Genomic DNA, 22,275 nt, shown 5'->3' on the forward strand with positions numbered 1-22,275 from the left:
CTGTCTGCGGCCACATTCTTAGCATGGTAACTATCTGCGGCTACATTCTTAGCGTGGTAACTATATGGGGTCACATTCTTAGTGTGGTAACACTATCTGGGGCCACATTCTTAGCATGGTAACTATCTGCGGCCACATTCTTAGCATGGTAACTATCTGCGGCTACATTCTTAGCATGGTAACTATCTGAGGCCACATTCGTAGCTTGGTAACTATCTGGGGTCACATGCTTAGCGTGGTAGCTGTCTGGGGCCACATTCTTAGTGTGGTAACCCTATCTGGGGCCACATTCTTAGCGTGGTAACTAACTGGGGCCACATTCTTCTCGTGGTAACTATATGGCGACACATTCTTAGTGTGGTAACTATCTGGCGACACATTCTTAGTGTGGTAACTATCTGGCGACACATTCTTAGTGTGATAACTATCTGGGGCCACATTCTTAGTGTTGTAACCCTATCTGGTTCAACATTCTTAGTGTGGTAACACTATCTGGAACCAAATTCTTAGTGTGGTAACACTATCAGGGACAAAATTCTTAGCGTGGTAACTATCTGGGGCCACATTCTTAGCGTGGTAACTATCTGGGACCCCATTCTTTGTGTGGTAACCCTATCTGGGGAACATTCTTAGTGTGGTAACACTATCTGGGGACACATTCTTAGTGTGGTAACTGTCTGGGGCCACATTCTTAGTGTGGTAACTATCTAGGGCCACGTTCTTAGTGTGGTTACGATCTGGGGCGACATTGTTAGTGTGGTAACAATCTGGGGCCACATTCTTAGTGTGGTAACTATTTGTGGCCACATTCTTAGCGTGGTAACTATCTGGGGCTACATTCTTAGTGTGGTAACTATCTGGCGCCACATTCATAGTGTGATAACTATCTAGCGCCACATTCTTTGTGTGGTAACCCTGTTTAGGGCCACATTCTTAGTGTGATAACTATCTGAGGCCACATTCTTAGTGTGGTAACTATCTGGGGCCACATTCTTAGTGTGGTAACTTTCTGGGGCCACATTCTTAGTGTGGTAACTATCTAGGGCCACATTCTTAGTGTGGTAACTTTCTGGGGCAACATTCTTACTGTGGTAACTATCTGGGGCCACATTCTTAGTGTGGTAACTCTCTGCGGCCACATTCGTAGTGTGGCAACCCTATCTAGGGCCACATTCTTAGTGTTGTAACTATCTGGGGCCACATTCTTAGTGTGGTAACTATCAGGGGCCACATTCTTAGTGTGGTAACTATCTGTGGCCACATTCTTAGCGTGGTAACTATCTGGGACCACATTTTTAGTGTGGTAACTATCTAGGGCCACATTCGTAGCGTGGTAACTGTTTGGAGCTACATTCTTAGTGTGGTAACTATCTGGGGCGACATTTTTAGTGTGGTAACTATCTGGGGCCACATTCTTAGTTTGGTAACTATCTGGGGCCACATTCTTTGTGTGGTAACCCTATCTGGGGGAACATTCTTAGTGTGGTAACATAATCTGGGGACACATTCTTAGTGTGGTAACTGTCTAAGGCCACATTCTTAGTGTGGTAACTATCTGGGGCCACATTCTTAGTGTGGTTACTATGTGGGGCGATATTCTTAGTGTGGTAACAATCTGGGGCCACATTCTTAGTGTGGTAACTATCTGTGGCCGCATTCTTAGCGTGGTAACTATCTGGGGCTACATTCTTAGTGTGGTAACTATCTGGGGCGACATTCTTAGTGTGGAAACTATCTAGGGCCACATTCTTAGTGTGGTAACTATCTGGAGCCACATTCTTAGTGTGTTAACTATCTGGGGCCACATTCTTTGTGTGGTAACTATCTGAGGCCACATTCTTAGTGTGGTAACTATCTGGGGCGACATTCTTAGTGTGGTAACTATCTGGCGCGACATTCGTAGTGTGGTAACTATCTGGGGCGACATTCTTAGTGTGGTAACTATCTGGGGCGACATTCTTAGTGTAGCAACCCTGTTTAGGGCCACATTCTTAGTGTGATAACTATCTGGGGCCACATTCTTAGTGTGGTAACTATCTGGGGCGACATTCTTAGTGCGGTAACTATCTGGGGCCACATTCTTAGTGTGGTAAATCTCTGGGGCTACATTCTTAGTGTGGTAACTATCTGGGGCCACATTCGTAGTGTGGTAACTATCTGGGGCCACATTCTAAGTGTTGCAACCCTGTTTAGGGCCACATTCTTAGTGTACTAACTATCTGGGGCCAAATTCTTAGTGTTGTAACTATCTGTGGCCACATTTTTAGCGTGGTAACTATCTGGGGCCACATTCTTAGTGTGGTAGCTATCTAGGGCCACATTCTTAGCGTGGTAAGTATCTGGGGCCACATTCTTAGTGTGTCAACCCTGTCTGGGGCCACATTCTTTGCGTGAAAACTACCTGTGGCCACATTCTTAGCCTGGTAACTATCTAGGGCCACATTCTTAGTGTGGTAACACTATTTGGGACCACATTCTTAGCATGTTAACTATCTGGGGTCACATTCTTAGCATTCTAACTATCTGAGGCCACATTCGTAGCTTGGTAATTATCTGGGGTCACATTCTTAGCGTGGTAACTGTCTGGGGCCACATTCTTAGTGTGGTAACCCTATCTGGGGCTACATTCTTCGCATGGTAACTAACTGGGGCCACATTCTTAGCGTGGTAACTATCTTGGGCTACATTCGTAGCGTGGTAACTATCTGGGGCCACATTCGTAGCGTGGTAACTATCTGGGGCCACATTCATAGTGTAGTAACCCTACCTGGTTCAACATTCTTAGTGTGGTAATACTATCTGGAACCAAATTCTTAGTGTGGTAACACTATCAGGGGCAAAATTCTTAGCGTGGTAACAATCTGGGCCACATTCTTAGCGTGGGAACTATCTGGGAACCCATTCTTTGTGTTGTAACTCTATCTGGGGAATATTCTTAGTGTGGTAACACTATCTGGGGAAACATTCTTAGTGTGGTAACTGTCTGGGGCCACATTCTTAGTGTGGTAACTATCTGGGGCCACATTCTTAGTGTTGTAACTATCTGGGGCCACATTCTTAGTGTGGTTACTATCTGGGGCGACATTCTTAGTGTGGTAACAATCTGGGGCCACATTTTTTGTGTGGTAACTATCTGGGGCAACATTCTTAGTGTGGCAACCCTGTTTAGGGCCACATTCCTAGTGTGGTAACTATCTGCGGCCACATTCTTAGTATGGCAACCCTATCTAGGGCCACATTCTCAGTGTTGTAACTATCTGGGGCCACATTCTTAGTGTGGTAACTATCAGGGGCCACATTCTTAGTGTGTTAACTATCTGTGGCCACATTCTTAGCGTGGTAACTATCTGGGGCCACATTCTTAGTGTGGTAACTATCTAGGGGCACATTCTTAGCGTGGTAACTATCTGGGGCTACATTCTTAGTGTGGTAATTATCTGGGCGACATTCTTAGTGTGGTAACTATCTGGGGCCACATTCTTAGTGTGGTAACTCTCTGGGGCTACATTCTTAGTGTGGTAACTATCTGGGGCCACATTCGTAGTGTGGTAACTATCTGGGGCCACATTCTTAGTGTGATAACTATCTGGGGACACATTCTTTGTGTTGTAACCCTATCTGGGGCCACATTCTTAGTGTGGTAACTCTCTGGGGCTACATTCTTAGTGTGGTAACTATCTGGGGCCACATTCTTAGCGTGGTAACTATCTGGGGCCACATTCTTAGCGTGGTAACTATCTGGGACCACATTCTTTGTGTTGTAACCCTATCTGGGGCAACATTCTTAGTGTGGTAACATAATCTGGTGACACATTCTTAGTGTGGTAACTGTCTAAGGCCACATTCTTAGTGTGGTAACTATCTGGGGACACATTCTTAGTGTGGTTACTATCTGGGGCGACATTCGTAGTGTAGTAACAATCTGGGGTCACATTCTTAGTGTGGTAACTATCTGTGGCCACATTCTTAGCGTGGTACCTATCTGGGGCTACATTCTTAGTGTGGTAACTGTCTAGGGCCACATTCTTAGTGTGGTAACTATCTGGAGCAACATTCTTAGTGTGGTAACTATCTGGTGCGACATTCTTAGTGTGGTAACTGTCTAGGGCCACATTCTTAGTGTGGTAACTATCTGGAGCAACATTCTTAGTGTGGTAACTATCTCGGGCCACATTCTTAGAGTGATAACTATCTGGGGCCACATTCTTAGTGTAGCAACCCTGTTTAGGGCCACATTCTTAGTGTGATAACTATCTGGGGCCACATTCTTAGTGTGGTAACACTATCTGGGGCCACATTCTTAGTGTGGTAACTATCTGGGGCCACATTCTTAGTGTGGTAACTATCTAGGGCCACATCTTAGTGTGGTAACTATGTGGGGCCACATTCTTAGTGTAGCAACCCTGTTCAGGGCCACATTCTTAGTGTGATAACTATCTGGGGCCAAATTCTTAGTGTGGTTACTATCTGGGGCCACATTCTAAGTGTGGAAACTTTCTGGGGCCACATTCTTAGTGTGGTAACTATCTAGGGCCACATTCTTAGTGTGGTAACTTTCTGGGGCCACATTCTTACTGTGGAAGCTATCTGGGGCCACATTCTTAGTGTGGTAACTATCTGCGGCCACATTCTTAGTGTGGCAACCCAATCTAGGGCCACATTCTTAGTGTGGTAACTATCTGGGGCGACATTCTTAGTGTGGTAACAATCTGGGGCCACATTCTTAGTTTGGTAACTATCTGGGGCTACATTCTTAGTGTGGTAACTATCTGGGGCCACATGCTTAGTGTGGTAACTATCTGGGGCCACATTCTTAGTGTGGCAACCCTATTTAGGGCCACATTCTAAGTGTGATAACAATCTGGGGCCACAATCTTAGTGTGGTAACTATCTGTGGCCACATTTTTAGCTTGGTAACTATCTGGGGCTACATTCTTAGTGTGGTAGCTATCTAGGGCCACATTCGTAGCGTGTTAACTATCTGGGGCTACATTCGTAGTGTGGTTACTATCTAGGGACACATTCTTAGTGTGGTAACTATCTGGGGCCACATTCTTAGTGTGGCAAACCGTTCTGGGGCCACATTCTTTGCTTGAAACTACCTGTGGCCACATTCTTAGTGTGGTAACTATCTGGGGCTACATTCTTAGTGTGGTAACTATCTGGGGCGACATTCTTAGTGTGGAAACTATCTAGGGCCACATTCTTAGTGTGGTAACTATCTGGAGCCACATTCTTAGTGTGGTAACTATCTGGGGCCACATTCTTTGTGTGGTAACTTTCTGAGGCCACATTCTTAGTGTGGTAACTATCTGGGGCGACATTCTTAGTGTGGTAACTATCTGGGGCGACATTCGTAGTGTGGTAACTATCTGGGGCGACATTCTTAGTGTGGTAACTATCTGGGGCGACATTCTTATTGTAGCAACCCTGTTTAGGGCCACATTCTTAGTGTGATAACTATCTGGGGCCACATTCTTAGTGTGGTAACTATCTGGGGCGACATTCTTAGTGCGGTAACTATCTGGGGCAACATTCTTAGTGTGGTAACTCTCTGGGGCTACATTCTTAGTGTGGTAACTATTTGGGGCCACATTCGTAGTGTGGTAACTATCCGGGGCCACATTCTTAGTGTTGCAACCCTGTTTAGGGCCACATTCTTAGTGTGATAACTATCTGGGGCCAAATTCTTAGTGTTGTAACTATCTGTGGCCACATTTTTAGCGTGGTAACTATCTGGGGCCACATTCTTAGTGTGGTAGCTATCTAGGGCCACATTCTTAGCGTGGTAACTATCTGGGGCCACATTCTTAGTGTGGCAACCCTGTCTGGGGCCACATTCTTTGAGTGAAAACTACCTGTGGCCACATTCTTAGCCTGGAAACTATCTAGGGCCACATTCTTAGTGTGGTAACACTATTTGGGACCACATTCTTAGCGTGGTAACTGTCTGGGGCCACATTCTTAGTGTGGTAACCCTATCTGGGGCCACATTCTTAGCATGGTAACTAACTGGAGCCACATTCTTAGCGTGGTAACTATCTTGGGCTACATTCGTAGCGTGGTAACTATCTGGGGCCACATTCGTAGCGTGGTAACTATCTGGGGCCACATTCTTAGTGTAGTAATCCTACCTGGTTCAACATTCTTAGTGTGGTAATACTATCTGGAACCAAGTTCTTAGTGTGGTAACACTATCAGGGGCAAAATTCTAAGCGTGGTAACAATCTGGGGCCACATTCTTAGCGTGGTAACTATCTGGGAACCCATTCTTTGTGTTGTAACTCTATCTGGGGAACATTCTTAGTGTGGTAACACTATCTGGGGAAATATTCTTAGTGTGATAACTGTCTGGGGCCACATTCGTAGTGTGGTAACTATCTGGGGCCACATTCTTAGTGTTGTAACTATCTGGGGCCACATTCTTAGTGTGGTTACTATCTGGGGCGACATTCTTAGTGTGGTAACAATCTGGGGCCACATTTTTTGTGTGGTAACTATCTGGGGCCACATTCTTAGTGTGATAACTATCTGGGGCCACATTCGTAGTGTGGTAACTATCTGCGGCCACATTCTTAGTATGGCAACCCTATCTAGGGCCACATTCTCAGTGTTGTAACTATCTGGGGCCACATTCTTAGTGTGGTAACTATCAGGGGCCACATTCTTAGTGTGGTAACTATCTGTGGCCACATTCTTAGCGTGGTAACTATCTGGGGGCCACATTCTTAGTGTGGTAACTATCTAGGGCCACATTCCTAGCGTGGTAACTATCTGGGGCTACATTCTTAGTGTGGTAATTATCTGGGGCGACATTCTTAGTGTGGTAACAATCTGGGGCGACATTCTTAGTGTGGTAACTATCTGGGGCCACATTCTTAGTGTGGTAACTCTCTGGGGCTACATTCTTAGTGTGGTAACTATCTGGGGCGACATTCTTAGTGTGGTAACTATCTGGGGCCACATTTTTTGTGTGGTAACTATCTGGGGCCACATTCTTAGTGTGATAACTATCTGGGGCCACATTCTTAGTGTGATAACTATCTGGGGCCAAATTCTTTGTGTTGTAACTACATGTGGCCACATTTTTAGCGTGGTAACTATCTGGGGCCACATTCTTAGTGTGGCAACCCTGTCTGGGGCCACATTCTTAGCGTGAAAACTACCTGTGGACACATTATTAGCGTGGTAACTATCTGGGGTCACATTCTTATTGTGGTAACACTATCTGGGGCCACATTCTTAGCATGGTAATTATCAGCGGCCACATTCTTAGCATGGTAACTATCTGCGGCTACATTTTTAGCGTGGTAACTATCTGGGGACACATTCTTAGTGTGGTAACACTATTTGGGACCACATTCTTAGCATGTTAACTATCTGGGGTCACATTCTTAGCATGGTAACTATCTGAGGACACATTCGTAGCTTGGTAACTATTTGGGGTCACATTCTTAGCGTGGTAACTGTCTGGGGCAACATTCTTAGTGTGGTAACCCTATCTGGGGCCACATTCGTAGCGTGGTAACTAACTGGGGCCACATTCTTAGCGTGGTAACTATCTGGGGCTACATTCGTAGCGTGGTAACTATCTGGGGCCACATTCCTAGCGTGGTAACTATCTGGGGCCACATTCTTAGTGTTGTAACCCTATCTGGTTCAACATTCTTTGTGTGGTAATACTATCTGGAACCAAATTCTTAGTGTGGTAACACTATCAGGGGCAAAATTCTTAGCGTGGTAACTATCTGGGGCCACATTCTTAGCGTGGTTACTATCTGGGGCCACATTCTAGTTTGGTAACTATCTGGGTCCACATTCTTTGTGTTGTAACCCTATCTGGGGAATATTCTTAATGTGGTAACACTATCTGGGGAAACATTCTTAGTGTGGTAATTGTCTGGGGCCAAATTCTTAGTGTGGTAACTATCTGGGGCCACATTCTTAGTGTGGTTACTATCTGGGGCGACATTCTTAGTGTGGTAACAATCTGGGGCCACATTTTTATTGTGGTAGCTATCTGGTGCCACATTCTTAGTGTGGCAACCCTGTTTAGGGCCACATTTTTAGTGTGATAACTATCTGGGGCCACATTCTTAGTGTGGTAACACTATCTGGGGCCACATTCATTGTGTGTAACACTATCTGGGGCCACATTCTTAGTGTGGTAACTATCTGGGGCCACATTCGTAGTGTGGTAACCATCTGGGGCCACATTCTTAGTGTGGCAACCCTGTTTAGGGCCACATTCTTAGTGTGATAACTATCTGGGGCCACATTCTTAGTGTGGTAACTATCTGGGGCCACATTCTTAGTGTGGTAACTTTCTGGGGCCACATTCTTAGAGTTGTAACTATCTAGGGCCACATTCTTAGTGTGGTAACTTTCTGGGGCCACATTCTTACTCTGGTAACTGTCTGGGGCAACATTCTTAGTGTTGTAACTCTCTGCGGCCACATTCTTTGTGTGGTAACTCTCTGCGGCCACATTCTAAGTGTGGCAACCCTATCTAGGGCCACATTCTTAGTGTTGTAACTATCTGGGGCCACATTCTTAGTGTGGTAACTATCAGTGGCCACATTCTTAGTGTGGTAACTATCTGTGGCCACATTCTTAGCGTGGTAACTATCTGGGGCAACATTCTTAGTGTGGTAACTATCTAGGGCCACATTCTTAGCGTGGTAACTGTCTGGAGCTACAATCTTAGTGTGGTAACTATCTGGGGCCACATTCTTTGTGTGGTAACCCTATCTGGGGGAACATTCTTAGTGTGGTAACATAATCTGGGGACACATTCTTAGTGTGGTAACTGTCTAAGGCCACATTCTTAGTGTGGTAACTATCTGGGGCCACATTCTTAGTGTGGTTACTATCTGGGGCGACATTCGTAGTGTGGTAACAATCTGGGGCCACATTCTTAGTGTGGTAACTATCTGTGGCCACATTCTTAGCGTGGTACCTATCTAGTGCTACATTCTTAGTGTGGTAACTATCTGGTGCGACATTCTTAGTGTGGTAACTGTCTAGAGCCACATTCTTAGTGTGGTAACTATCAGGGGCCACATTCTTAGTGTGGTAACTATCTGTGGCCACATTCTTAGCGTGGTAACTATCTGGGACCACATTTTTAGTGTGGTAACTATCTAGGGCCACATTCGTAGCGTGGTAACTGTTTGGAGCTACATTCTTAGTGTGGTAACTATCTGGGGCGACATTTTTAGTGTGGTAACTATCTGGGGCCACATTCTTAGTTTGGTAACTATCTGGGGCCACATTCTTTGTGTGGTAACCCTATCTGGGGGAACATTCTTAGTGTGGTAACATAATCTGGGGACACATTCTTAGTGTGGTAACTGTCTAAGGCCACATTCTTAGTGTGGTAACTATCTGGGGCCACATTCTTAGTGTGGTTACTATCTGGGGCGATATTCTTAGTGTGGTAACAATCTGGGGCCACATTCTTAGTGTGGTAACTATCTGTGGCCGCATTCTTAGCGTGGTAACTATCTGGGGCTACATTCTTAGTGTGGTAACTATCTGGGGCGACATTCTTAGTGTGGAAACTATCTAGGGCCACATTCTTAGTGTGGTAACTATCTGGAGCCACATTCTTAGTGTGTTAACTATCTGGGGCCACATTCTTTGTGTGGTAACTATCTGAGGCCACATTCTTAGTGTGGTAACTATCTGGGGCGACATTCTTAGTGTGGTAACTATCTGGCGCGACATTCGTAGTGTGGGAACTATCTGGGGCGACATTCTTAGTGTGGTAACTATCTGGGGCGACATTCTTAGTGTAGCAACCCTGTTTAGGGCCACATTCTTAGTGTGATAACTATCTGGGGCCACATTCTTAGTGTGGTAACTATCTGGGGCGACATTCTTAGTGCGGTAACTATCTGGGCCACATTCTTAGTGTGGTAAATCTCTGGGGCTACATTCTTAGTGTGGTAACTATCTGGGGCCACATTCGTAGTGTGGTAACTATCTGGGGCCACATTCTAAGTGTTGCAACCCTGTTTAGGGCCACATTCTTAGTGTACTAACTATCTGGGGCCAAATTCTTAGTGTTGTAACTATCTGTGGCCACATTTTTAGCGTGGTAACTATCTGGGGCCACATTCTTAGTGTGGTAGCTATCTAGGGCCACATTCTTAGCGTGGTAAGTATCTGGGGCCACATTCTTAGTGTGTCAACCCTGTCTGGGGCCACATTCTTTGCGTGAAAACTACCTGTGGCCACATTCTTAGCCTGGTAACTATCTAGGGCCACATTCTTAGTGTGGTAACACTATTTGGGACCACATTCTTAGCATGTTAACTATCTGGGGTCACATTCTTAGCATTCTAACTATCTGAGGCCACATTCGTAGCTTGGTAATTATCTGGGGCCACATTCTTAGTGTGGTAACCCTATCTGGGGCTACATTCTTAGCATGGTAACTAACTGGGGCCAAATTCTTAGCGTGGTAACTATCTTGGGCTACATTCGTAGCGTGGTAACTATCTGGGGCCACATTCGTAGCGTGGTAACTATCTGGGGCCACATTCATAGTGTAGTAACCCTACCTGGTTCAACATTCTTAGTGTGGTAATACTATCTGGAACCAAATTCAGAGTGTGGTAACACTATCAGGGGCAAAATTCTTAGCGTGGTAACAATATGGGCCACATTCTTAGCGTGGGAACTATCTGGGAACCCATTCTTTGTGTTGTAACTCTATCTGGGGAACATTCTTAGTGTGGTAACACTATCTGGGGAAACATTCTTAGTGTGGTAACTGTCTGGCGCCACATTCTTAGTGTGGTAACTATCTGGGGCCACATTCTTAGTGTTGTAACTATCTGGGGCCACATTCTTAGTGTGGTTACTATCTGGGGCGACATTCTTAGTGTGGTAACAATCTGGGGCCACATTTTTTGTGTGGTAACTATCTGGGGCAACATTCTTAGTGTGGCAACCCAGTTTAGGGCCACATTCCTAGTGTGGTAACTATCTGCGGCCACATTCTTAGTATGGCAACCCTATCTAGGGCCACATTCTCAGTGTTGTAACTATCTGGGGCCACATTCTTAGTGTGGTAACTATCAGGGGCCACATTCTTAGTGTGTTAACTATCTGTGGCCACATTCTTAGCGTGGTAACTATCTGGGGCCACATTCTTAGTGTGGTAACTATCTAGGGGCACATTCTTAGCGTGGTAACTATCTGGAGCTACATTCTTAGTGTGGTAATTATCTGGGGCGACATTCTTAGTGTGGTAACTATCTGGGGCGACATTCTTAGTGTGGTAACTATCTGGGGCCACATTCTTAGTGTGGTAACTCTCTGGGGCTACATTCGTAGTGTGGTAACTATCTGGGGCCACATTCGTAGTGTGGTAACTATCTGGGGCCACATTCTTAGTGTGATAACTATCTGGGGACACATTCTTTGTGTTGTAACCCTATCTGGGGCCACATTCTTAGTGTGGTAACTCTCTGGGGCTACATTCTTAGTGTGGTACCTATCTGGGGCCACATTCTTAGCGTGGTAACTATCTGGGGCCACATTCTTAGCGTGGTAACTATCTGGGACCACATTCTTTGTGTTGTAACCCTATCTGGGGCAACATTCTTAGTGTGGTAACATAATCTGGTGACACATTCTTAGTGTGGTAACTGTCTAAGGCCACATTCTTAGTGTGGTAACTATCTGGGGACACATTCTTAGTGTGGTTACTATCTGGGGCGACATTCGTAGTGTAGTAACAATCTGGGGTCACATTCTTAGTGTGGTAACTATCTGTGGCCACATTCTTAGCGTGGTACCTATCTGGGGCTACATTCTTAGAGTGGTAACTGTCTAGGGCCACATTCTTAGTGTGGTAACTATCTGGAGCAACATTCTTAGTGTGGTAACTATCTGGTGCGACATTCTTAGTGTGGTAACTGTCTAGGGCCACATTCTTAGTGTGGTAACTATCTGGAGCAACATTCTTAGTGTGGTAACTATCTGGGGCCACATTCTTAGAGTGATAACTATCTGGGGCCACATTCTTAGTGTAGCAACCCTGTTTAGGGCCACATTCTTAGTGTGATAACTATCTGGGGCCACATTCTTAGTGTGGTAACACTATCTGGGGCCACATTCTTAGTGTGGTAACTATCTGGGGCCACATTCTTAGTGTGGTAACTATCTAGGGCCACATCTTAGTGTGGTAACTATCTGGGGCCACATTCTTAGTGTAGCAACCCTGTTCAGGGCCACATTCTTAGTGTGATAACTATCTGGGGCCAAATTCTTAGTGTGGTTACTATCTGTGGCCACATTCTAAGTGTGGAAACTTTCTGGGGCCACATTCTTAGTGTGGTAACTATCTAGGGCCACATTCTTAGTGTGGTAACTTTCTGGGGCCACATTCTTACTGTGGAAGCTATCTGGGGCCACATTCTTAGTGTGGTAACTATCTGCGGCCACATTCTTAGTGTGGCAACCCAATCTAGGGCCACATTCTTAGTGTGGTAACTATCTGGGGCGACATTCTTAGTGTGGTAACAATCTGGGGCCACATTCTTAGTTTGGTAACTATCTGGGGCTACATTCTTAGTGTGGTAACTATCTGGGGCCACATGCTTAGTGTGGTAACTATCTGGGGCCACATTCTTAGTGTGGCAACCCTGTTTAGGGCCACATTCTAAGTGTGATAACTATCTGGGGCCACAATCTTAGTGTGGTAACTATCTGTGGCCACATTTTTAGCTTGGTAACTATCTGGGGCTACATTCTTAGTGTGGTAGCTATCTAGGGCCACATTCGTAGCGTGTTAACTATCTGGGGCTACATTCGTAGTGTGGTTACTATCTAGGGACACATTCTTAGTGTGGTAACTATCTGGGGCCACATTCTTAGTGTGGCAAACCGTTCTGGGGCCACATTCTTTGCTTGAAACTACCTGTGGCCACATTCTTAGTGTGGTAACTATCTGGGGCTACATTCTTAGTGTGGTAACTATCTGGGGCGACATTCTTAGTGTGGAAACTATCTAGGGCCACATTCTTAGTGTGGTAACTATCTGGAGCCACATTCTTAGTGTGGTAACTATCTGGGGCCACATTCTTTGTGTGGTAACTTTCTGAGACCACATTCTTAGTGTGGTAACTATCTGGGGCGACATTCTTAGTGTGGTAACTATCTGGGGCGACATTCGTAGTGTGGTAACTATCTGGGGCGACATTCTTAGTGTGGTAACTATCTGGGGCGACATTCTTATTGTAGCAACCCTGTTTAGGGCCACATTCTTAGTGTGATAACTATCTGGGGCCACATTCTTAGTGTGGTAACTATCTGGGGCGACATTCTTAGTGCGGTAACTATCTGGGGCAACATTCTTAGTGTGGTAACTCTCTGGGGCTACATTCTTAGTGTGGTAACTATTTGGGGCCACATTCGTAGTGTGGTAACTATCCGGGGCCACATTCTTAGTGTTGCAACCCTGTTTAGGGCCACATTCTTAGTGTGATAACTATCTGGGGCCAAATTCTTAGTGTTGTAACTATCTGTGGCCACATTTTTAGCGTGGTAACTATCTGGGGCCACATTCTTAGTGTGGTAGCTATCTAGGGCCACATTCTTAGCGTGGTAACTATCTGGGGCCACATTCTTAGTGTGGCAACCCTGTCTGGGGCCACATTCTTTGAGTGAAAACTACCTGTGGCCACATTCTTAGCCTGGAAACTATCTAGGGCCACATTCTTAGTGTGGTAACACTATTTGGGACCACATTCTTAGCGTGGTAACTGTCTGGGGCCACATTCTTAGTGTGGTAACCCTATCTGGGGCCACATTCTTAACATGGTAACTAACTGGAGCCACATTCTTAGCGTGGTAACTATCTTGGGCTACATTCGTAGCGTGGTAACTATCTGGGGCCACATTCGTAGCGTGGTAACTATCTGGGGCCACATTCTTAGTGTAGTAATCCTACCTGGTTCAACATTCTTAGTGTGGTAATACTATCTGGAACCAAGTTCTTAGTGTGGTAACACTATCAGGGGCAAAATTCTAAGCGTGGTAACAATCTGGGGCCACATTCTTAGCGTGGTAACTATCTGGGAACCCATTCTTTGTGTTGTAACTCTATCTGGGGAACATTCTTAGTGTGGTAACACTATCTGGGGAAACATTCTTAGTGTGATAACTGTCTGGGGCCACATTCGTAGTGTGGTAACTATCTGGGGCCACATTCTTAGTGTTGTAACTATCTGGGGCCACATTCTTAGTGTGGTTACTATCTGGGGCGACATTCTTAGTGTGGTAACAATCTGGGGCCACATTTTTTGTGTGGTAACTATCTGGGGCCACATTCTTAGTGTGATAACTATCTGGGGCCACATTCGTAGTGTGGTAACTATCTGCGGCCACATTCTTAGTATGGCAACCCTATCTAGGGCCACATTCTCAGTGTTGTAACTATCTGGGGCCACATTCTTAGTGTGGTAACTATCAGGGGCCACATTCTTAGTGTGGTAACTATCTGTGGCCACATTCTTAGCGTGGTAACTATCTGGGGCCACATTCTTAGTGTGGTAACTATCTAGGGCCACATTCCTAGCGTGGTAACTATCTGGGGCTACATTCTTAGTGTGGTAATTATCTGGGGCGACATTCTTAGTGTGGTAACAATCTGGGGCGACATTCTTAGTGTGGTAACTATCTGGGGCCACATTCTTAGTGTGGTAACTCTCTGGGGCTACATTCTTAGTGTGGTAACTATCTGGGGCGACATTCTTAGTGTGGTAACTATCTGGGGCCACATTTTTTGTGTGGTAACTATCTGGGGCCACATTCTTAGTGTGATAACTATCTGGGGCCACATTCTTAGTGTGATAACTATCTGGGGCCAAATTCTTTGTGTTGTAACTACATGTGGCCACATTTTTAGCGTGGTAACTATCTGGGGCCACATTCTTAGTGTGGCAACCCTGTCTGGGGCCACATTCTTAGCGTGAAAACTACCTGTGGACACATTATTAGCGTGGTAACTATCTGGGGTCACATTCTTATTGTGGTAACACTATCTGGGGCCACATTCTTAGCATGGTAATTATCAGCGGCCACATTCTTAGCATGGTAACTATCTGCGGCTACATTTTTAGCGTGGTAACTATCTGGGGACACATTCTTAGTGTGGTAACACTATTTGGGACCACATTCTTAGCATGTTAACTATCTGGGGTCACATTCTTAGCATGGTAACTATCTGAGGACACATTCGTAGCTTGGTAACTATTTGGGGTCACATTCTTAGCGTGGTAACTGTCTGGGGCAACATTCTTAGTGTGGTAACCCTATCTGGGGCCACATTCGTAGCGTGGTAACTAACTGGGGCCACATTCTTAGCGTGGTAACTATCTGGGGCTACATTCGTAGCGTGGTAACTATCTGGGGCCACATTCCTAGCGTGGTAACTATCTGGGGCCACATTCTTAGTGTTGTAACCCTATCTGGTTCAACATTCTTTGTGTGGTAATACTATCTGGAACCAAATTCTTAGTGTGGTAACACTATCAGGGGCAAAATTCTTAGCGTGGTAACTATCTGGGGCCACATTCTTAGCGTGGTTACTATCTGGGGCCACATTCTAGTTTGGTAACTATCTGGGTCCACATTCTTTGTGTTGTAACCCTATCTGGGGAATATTCTTAATGTGGTAACACTATCTGGGGAAACATTCTTAGTGTGGTAACTTGTCTGGGGCCAAATTCTTAGTGTGGTAACTATCTGGGGCCACATTCTTAGTGTGGTTACTATCTGGGGCGACATTCTTAGTGTGGTAACAATCTGGGGCCACATTTTTATTGTGGTAGCTATCTGGTGCCACATTCTTAGTGTGGCAACCCTGTTTAGGGCCACATTTTTAGTGTGATAACTATCTGGGGCCACATTCTTAGTGTGGTAACTATCTGGGGCCACATTCTTAGTGTGGTAACTTTCTGGGGCCACATTCTTAGAGTTGTAACTATCTAGGGCCACATTCTTAGTGTGGTAACTAACTGGGGCCACATTCGTAGCGTGGTAACTATCTGGGGCCACATTCTTAGTGTGGTAACACTATCTGGGGCCACTTTCTTAGCGTGGTAACTATCTGGGGCCACATTCGTAGCGTGGTAACTATCTGGGGCCACATTCTTAGTGTGGTAACACTATCTGGGGCCACATTCATTGTGTGTAACACTATCTGGGGCCACATTCTTAGTGTGGTAACTATCTGGGGCCACATTCGTAGTGTGGTAACCATCTGGGGCCACATTCTTAGTGTGGCAACCCTGTTTAGGGCCACATTCTTAGTGTGATAACTATCTGGGGCCACATTCTTAGTGTGGTAACTATCTGGGGCCACATTCTTAGTGTGGTAACTTTCTGGGGCCACATTCTTAGAGTTGTAACTATCTAGGGCCACATTCTTAGTGTGGTAACTTTCTGGGGCCACATTCTTACTCTGGTAACTGTCTGGGGCAACATTCTTAGTGTTGTAACTCTCTGCGGCCACATTCTTTGTGTGGTAACTCTCTGCGGCCACATTCTAAGTGTGGCAACCCTATCTAGGGCCACATTCTTAGTGTTGTAACTATCTGGGGCCACATTCTTAGTGTGGTAACTATCAGTGGCCACATTCTTAGTGTGGTAACTATCTGTGGCCACATTCTTAGCGTGGTAACTATCTGGGGCAACATTCTTAGTGTGGTAACTATCTAGGGCCACATTCTTAGCGTGGTAACTGTCTGGAGCTACAATTCTTAGTGTGGTAACTATCTGGGGCCACATTCTTTGTGTGGTAACCCTATCTGGGGGAACATTCTTAGTGTGGTAACATAATCTGGGGACACATTCTTAGTGTGGTAACTGTCTAAGGCCACATTCTTAGTGTGGTAACTATCTGGGGCCACATTCTTAGTGTGGTTACTATCTGGGGCGACATTCGTAGTGTGGTAACAATCTGGGGCCACATTCTTAGTGTGGTAACTATCTGTGGCCACAATCTTAGCGTGGTACCTATCTGGTGCTACATTCTTAGTGTGGTAACTATCTGGTGCGACATTCTTAGTGTGGTAACTGTCTAGAGCCACATTCTTAGTGTGGTAACTATCTGGAGCAACATTCTTAGTGTGGTAACTATCTGGGGCCACATTCTTAGTGTGATAACTATCTGGCGCCACATTCTTAGTGTAGCAACCCTGTTTAGGGCCACATTCTTAGTGTGATAACTATCTGGGGCCACATTCTTAGTGTGGTAACACTATCTGGGGCCACATTCTTAGTGTGGTAACTATCTGGGGCCACATTCTTAGTGTGGTAACTATCTAGGGCCACATCTTAGTGTGGTAACTATCTGGGGCCACATTCTTAGTGTAGCAACCCTGTTTAGGGCCACATTCTTAGTGTGGTAACTATCTGGGGCCACATTCTAAGTGTGGTAACTTTCTGGGGCCACATTCTTACTGTGGTAGCAATCTGGGGCCACATTCTTAGTGTGGTAACTATCTGCGGCCACATTCTTAGTGTGGCAACCCAATCTAGGGCCACATTTTTAGTGTGGTAACTATCAGGGGCCACATTCTTAGTGTGGTAACTATCTGTGGCCACATTCGTAACGTGGTAACTATCTGGGGCCACATTCTTAGTGTAGTAACTATCTAGGGCCACATTCTTAGCTTGGTATCTATCTGGAGATACATTCTTAGTGTGGTAACTATCTGGCGCGACATTCTTAGTGTGGTAACAATCTGGGGCCACATTCTTAGTTTGGTACCTATCTGGGGCTACATTCTTAGTGTGGTAACTATCTGGGGCCACATGCTTAGTGTGGTAACTATCTGGGGCCACATTCTTAGTGTGGCAACCCTGTTTAGGGCCACATTCTAAGTGTGATAACTATCTGGGGCCACAATCTTAGTGTGGTAACTATCTGTGGCCACATTTTTAGCGTGGTAACTATCTGGGGCTACATTCTTAGTGTGGTAGCTATCTAGGGACACATTCTTAGTGTGGTAACTATCTGGGGCCACATTCTTAGTGTGGCAAACCTGTCTGGGGCCACATTCTTAGCTTGAAACTACCTGTGGCCACATTCTTAGTGTGGTAACTATCTGCGGCTACATTCTTAGAGTGGTAACTATCTGGGGCCACATTCTCAGTGTGGTAACACTATTTTTGGTCACATTCTTAGCATGTTAACTATCTGGGGCCACATTCGTAGCGTGGTAACTATCTGGGGCCACATTCTTAGAGTGGTAACTATCTAGGGCTACATTCGTAGTGTGGTAACTATCTTGGGCCATATTCTTAGCATGGTAACTATCTGGGGCCATATTCGTAGCGTGGTAACTATGTGGGGCCACATTCTTTGAATGGTAACCCTTTCTGGGGGAATATTCTTAGTGTGGTAACACTATCTGGGGCCACATTCTTAGTGTGGTAACTATCTGGGGCCACATTCTTAGCGTGGTAACTATCTGAGGCCACATTCTTGGTGTGGTAACAATCTGGGGCCAAATTCTTAGTGTGGTAACTCTCTGTGGCCACATTCTTAGCGTGGTAACTATCTGGGGCCACATTCTTAATGTGGCAACTATCTAAGGCCACATTCTTAGCGTGTTAACTATCTGGGGCTACATTCTTAGTGTGGTAACTATCTGGGGCGACATTCTTAGTGTGGTAACTATCTGGGGACACATTCTTAGTGTGGTAACTATCTGGATCCACGTTCTTTGTGTGGTACCTATCTGGGGCCACATTCTTAGTGTGATAACTATCTGGGGCCACATTCTTAGTGTGGCAACCCTGTTTAGGGCCACATTCTTAGTGTGATAACTATCTGGGGCCACATTCTTAGCGTGGTAACTATCTGCGGCTACATTCTTAGTGTGATAACTATCTGGGGCCACATTCTTAGCGTGGTAACTATCTGCGGCTACATTCGTAGCGTGGTAACTATCTGGGGCCACATTCTTAGTGTGGTAACTATCTAGGGCAACATTCTTAGAGTGGTAACTATCTGGGGCTACATTCCTAGTGTGGTAACTATCTTGGGCCATATTCTTAGCATGGTAACTATCTGAGGCCATATTCGTAGCATGGTAACTATCTGGGGTCACATTCTTAGTCACATTGTGGTCACATTGTGGTCACATACCACATTTTTAGTTTGGTAACACTATCTGGGGCCACATTCTTAGTGTGGTAACTATCTGTAGCCACATGTTTAGCGTGGTAACTATCTGGGGCTACATTCTTAGTCTGGTAACTATCTAGCGCCACATTCTTGGTGTGGTAACTATCTGGGGCCACATTCTTAGTGTGGCAACCCTGTCTGGGGCCACATTCTTAGCGTGAAAACTACCTGTGGCCACATTCTTAGCGTGGTACCTATCTGGGGCCACATTCTTAGTGTGGTAACACTATCTGGCTCCACATTCTTAGTGTGGTAACACTATCTGGAGCCAAATTCCTAGTGTTGTAACCCTATCTGGCTCCACATTCTTAGTGTGGTAACTATCTGGGGCCACATTCTTAGCGTGGTAACTATCTGGGGCCATATTCTTTGTGTGGTAACCCGGGCTGGGGGAACATTCTTAGTTTGGTAACACTCTCTGGGGACAAATTATTAGTGTGGTAACTGTCAGGGGCCACATTCCTAGTTTGGTAACTATCTGGGGCCACATTCTTAGCGTGGTTACTATCTGGGGTCATATTCTTGGTAACAATCTGGGGCCACATTTTTGTGTGGTAACTTTCTGTGGCCACATTCGTAGCGTGTTAACTATCTGGGGCTACATTCTTAGTGTGGTAACTATCCAGGGCGCCATTCTTAGTGTGGTAACTATCTGGGGACACATTCTTAGTGTGGAAACTATCTGGAGCCACACTCTTACTGTGGTAACTATCTGGAGCCACATTCTTAGTGTGATAACTATCTGGAGCCACATTCTTAGTGTGGCAACCCTGTTTAGGGCCACATTCTCAGTGTGATAACTATCTGGGGCCACATTCGTAGTGTATTAACACTATCTGGGGCCACATTCTTAACGTGGTAACTATCTGGGGCCACATTCGTAGTGTGGTAACTATCTGGGGCCACATTCTTAGTGTGGTAACTATCAGGGGCCACATTCTTAGTGTGGTAACTATCTGTGGCTACATTCTTAGCGTGGTAAATATCTAGGGCCACATTCTTAGTGTGGTAACTACCTGGTGCCATATTCATAGTGTGGTAACTATCTGCGGCCACATTCTTAGTGTGGCAACCCTATCTAGGGCCACATTCTTAGTGTGGTAACTATCTGGGGCCACATTCTTAGTGTGGTAACTATCAGGGGCCACATTCTTAGTGTGGTAACTATCTGTGGCCACATTCTTAGCGTGGTAAATATCTGGGGCCACATTCTTAGTGTGGTAACTATCTAGGGCCACATTCGTTGCGTGGTAACTATCTGGGGCTACATTCTTAGTGTGGTAACTATCTGCGGCCGCATTCTTTGTGTGGTAACTATCTGGGGCCACATTCTTAGTGTGGTAACTATCTGGGGCCACATTATTAGTGTGGTAACTATCTGGGGCCACATTCTTAGTGTGGTAACTATCTGGGGCCACATTCTTAGTGTGGCAACTCTGTTTAGGGTAACATTTTTAGTGTGATAACTATCTGGTGCCACATTCTTAGTGTGGTAACTATCTGCGGCCACATTCTTAGTGTGGTAACTATCAGGGGCCACATTCTTAGTGTGGTAACTATCTGGGGCCTCATTCGTAGCGTGGTAACTATCTGGGGCCACATTCTCAGTGTGGTAACACTATTTTTGGTCACATTCTTAGCATGTTAACTATCTGGGGCCACATTCGTAGCGTGGTAACTATCTGGGGCCACATTCGTAGCGTGGTAACTATCTGGGGCCACATTCTTAGTGTGGTAACCCTATCTGGTTCCACATTCTTAGTGTGACAACACTATCTGGAGCCAAATTCCTAGTGTGGTAACACTATCAGAGGCCATATTCTTAGCGTGGTAACTTTCTGAGGCCACATTCTTAGCATGGTAACTTTCTGGGGCCTCATTCTTTGTGTGGTAACCCGGTCTGGGGCCACATTTTTCGTTTGGTAACACTATCTGGGGCCACATTCTTAGTGTGGTAACTATCTGTGGCCACATTTTTAGCGTGGTAACTATCTGGGGCCACATACGTAGTGTGGTAGCTATCTAGGGCCACATTCGTAGCGTGGTTACTATCTGGGGCTACATTCTTAGTCTGGTAACTATCTAGCGCCACATTCTTAGTGTGGTAACTATCTGGGGCCACATTCTTAGTGTGGCAACCCTGTCTTGGGCCACATTCTTAGCGTGAAAACTACCTGAGGCCACATTCGTAGCGTGGTAACTATTTGGGGCCACATTCTTAGTGTGCTAACACTATCTGGGGCCACATTCGTAGCGTGGTAACTATCTGGGGCCACATTCTTAGTGTGGTAACACTATTTTTGGCCACATTCTTAGCATGTTAACTATCTTGGGCCACATTCGTAACATGGTAACTATCTGGGGTCACATTCTTAGCGTGGTAACTGTCTGGGGCCACATTCTTAGTGTAGTAACCCTATCTGGGGCCACATTCTTAGCGTGGTAACTAACTGGCGCCACATTCTTAGCGTGGTAACTATCTGGGGCCACATTCCTAGTGTGGTAACTATCTGGGGCAACATTCTTAGTGTGGTAACCCTATCTGGTTCCACATTCTTAGTGTGACAACACTATCTGGAGCCAAATTCTAAGTGTGGTAACACTATCAGGGGCCATATTCTTAGCGTGGTAACTATCTGTGGCCACATTTTTAGCGTGGTAACTATCTGGGGCTACATTCTTAGTCTGGTAACTATCTAGCGCCACATTCTTAGTGTGGTAACTATCTGGGGCCACATTCTTAGTGTGGCAACCTTGTCTGTGGCCACATTCTTAGCGTGAAAACTACCTGTGGCCACATTCTTAGCGTGGTAACTATCTGGGGCCACATTTTTAGTGTGGTAACACTATTTGGGACCACATTCTTAGCATGTCAACTCTCTGGGGCCACATTCGTAGCATGGTAACTATCTGGGGTCACATTCTTAGCGTGGTAACTGTCTGGGGCCACATTCGTAGTGTGGTAACCCTATCTGGGGCCACATTTTTAGCGTGGTAACTAACTGGATCCACATTCTTAGCGTGGTAACTATCTTGGGCCACTTTCTTAGCGTGGTAACTAT

At 45.6% G+C, this 22,275-nt stretch overlaps 1 protein-coding gene and 4 non-coding genes across 5 annotated transcripts; all 5 read right to left on the minus strand.

Moving 5' to 3' along the window:
* Nucleotides 1-222: 222 nt before the first annotated feature.
* LOC138363562 (adhesive plaque matrix protein-like) lies at nucleotides 223-19,577 on the minus strand. Its single transcript, XM_069322916.1, has 5 exons — nucleotides 19,503-19,577; nucleotides 18,642-18,822; nucleotides 17,482-17,735; nucleotides 675-915; nucleotides 223-398 (listed from the first exon to the last, which is right to left on the minus strand). Exons 1-5 carry the CDS (start codon nucleotides 19,575-19,577, stop codon nucleotides 223-225), a joined length of 927 nt encoding a protein of 308 aa, XP_069179017.1.
* Nucleotides 2,244-2,350, minus strand: LOC138363836 (small nucleolar RNA SNORA5). Its single transcript, XR_011228154.1, has one exon. It is a non-coding gene; the product is annotated as a small nucleolar RNA SNORA5 (small nucleolar RNA).
* On the minus strand, nucleotides 5,701-5,807 carry LOC138363832 (small nucleolar RNA SNORA5). The gene has a single exon (XR_011228151.1). It is a non-coding gene; the product is annotated as a small nucleolar RNA SNORA5 (small nucleolar RNA).
* Nucleotides 10,075-10,181, minus strand: LOC138363834 (small nucleolar RNA SNORA5). Its single transcript, XR_011228153.1, has one exon. It is a non-coding gene; the product is annotated as a small nucleolar RNA SNORA5 (small nucleolar RNA).
* LOC138363833 (small nucleolar RNA SNORA5) lies at nucleotides 13,533-13,639 on the minus strand. The gene has a single exon (XR_011228152.1). It is a non-coding gene; the product is annotated as a small nucleolar RNA SNORA5 (small nucleolar RNA).
* Nucleotides 19,578-22,275: the final 2,698 nt, after the last annotated feature.

Source organism: Procambarus clarkii, chromosome 11 (genome assembly GCF_040958095.1).
Source record: "Procambarus clarkii isolate CNS0578487 chromosome 11, FALCON_Pclarkii_2.0, whole genome shotgun sequence".
NCBI lineage: Eukaryota > Metazoa > Arthropoda > Malacostraca > Decapoda > Cambaridae > Procambarus > Procambarus clarkii.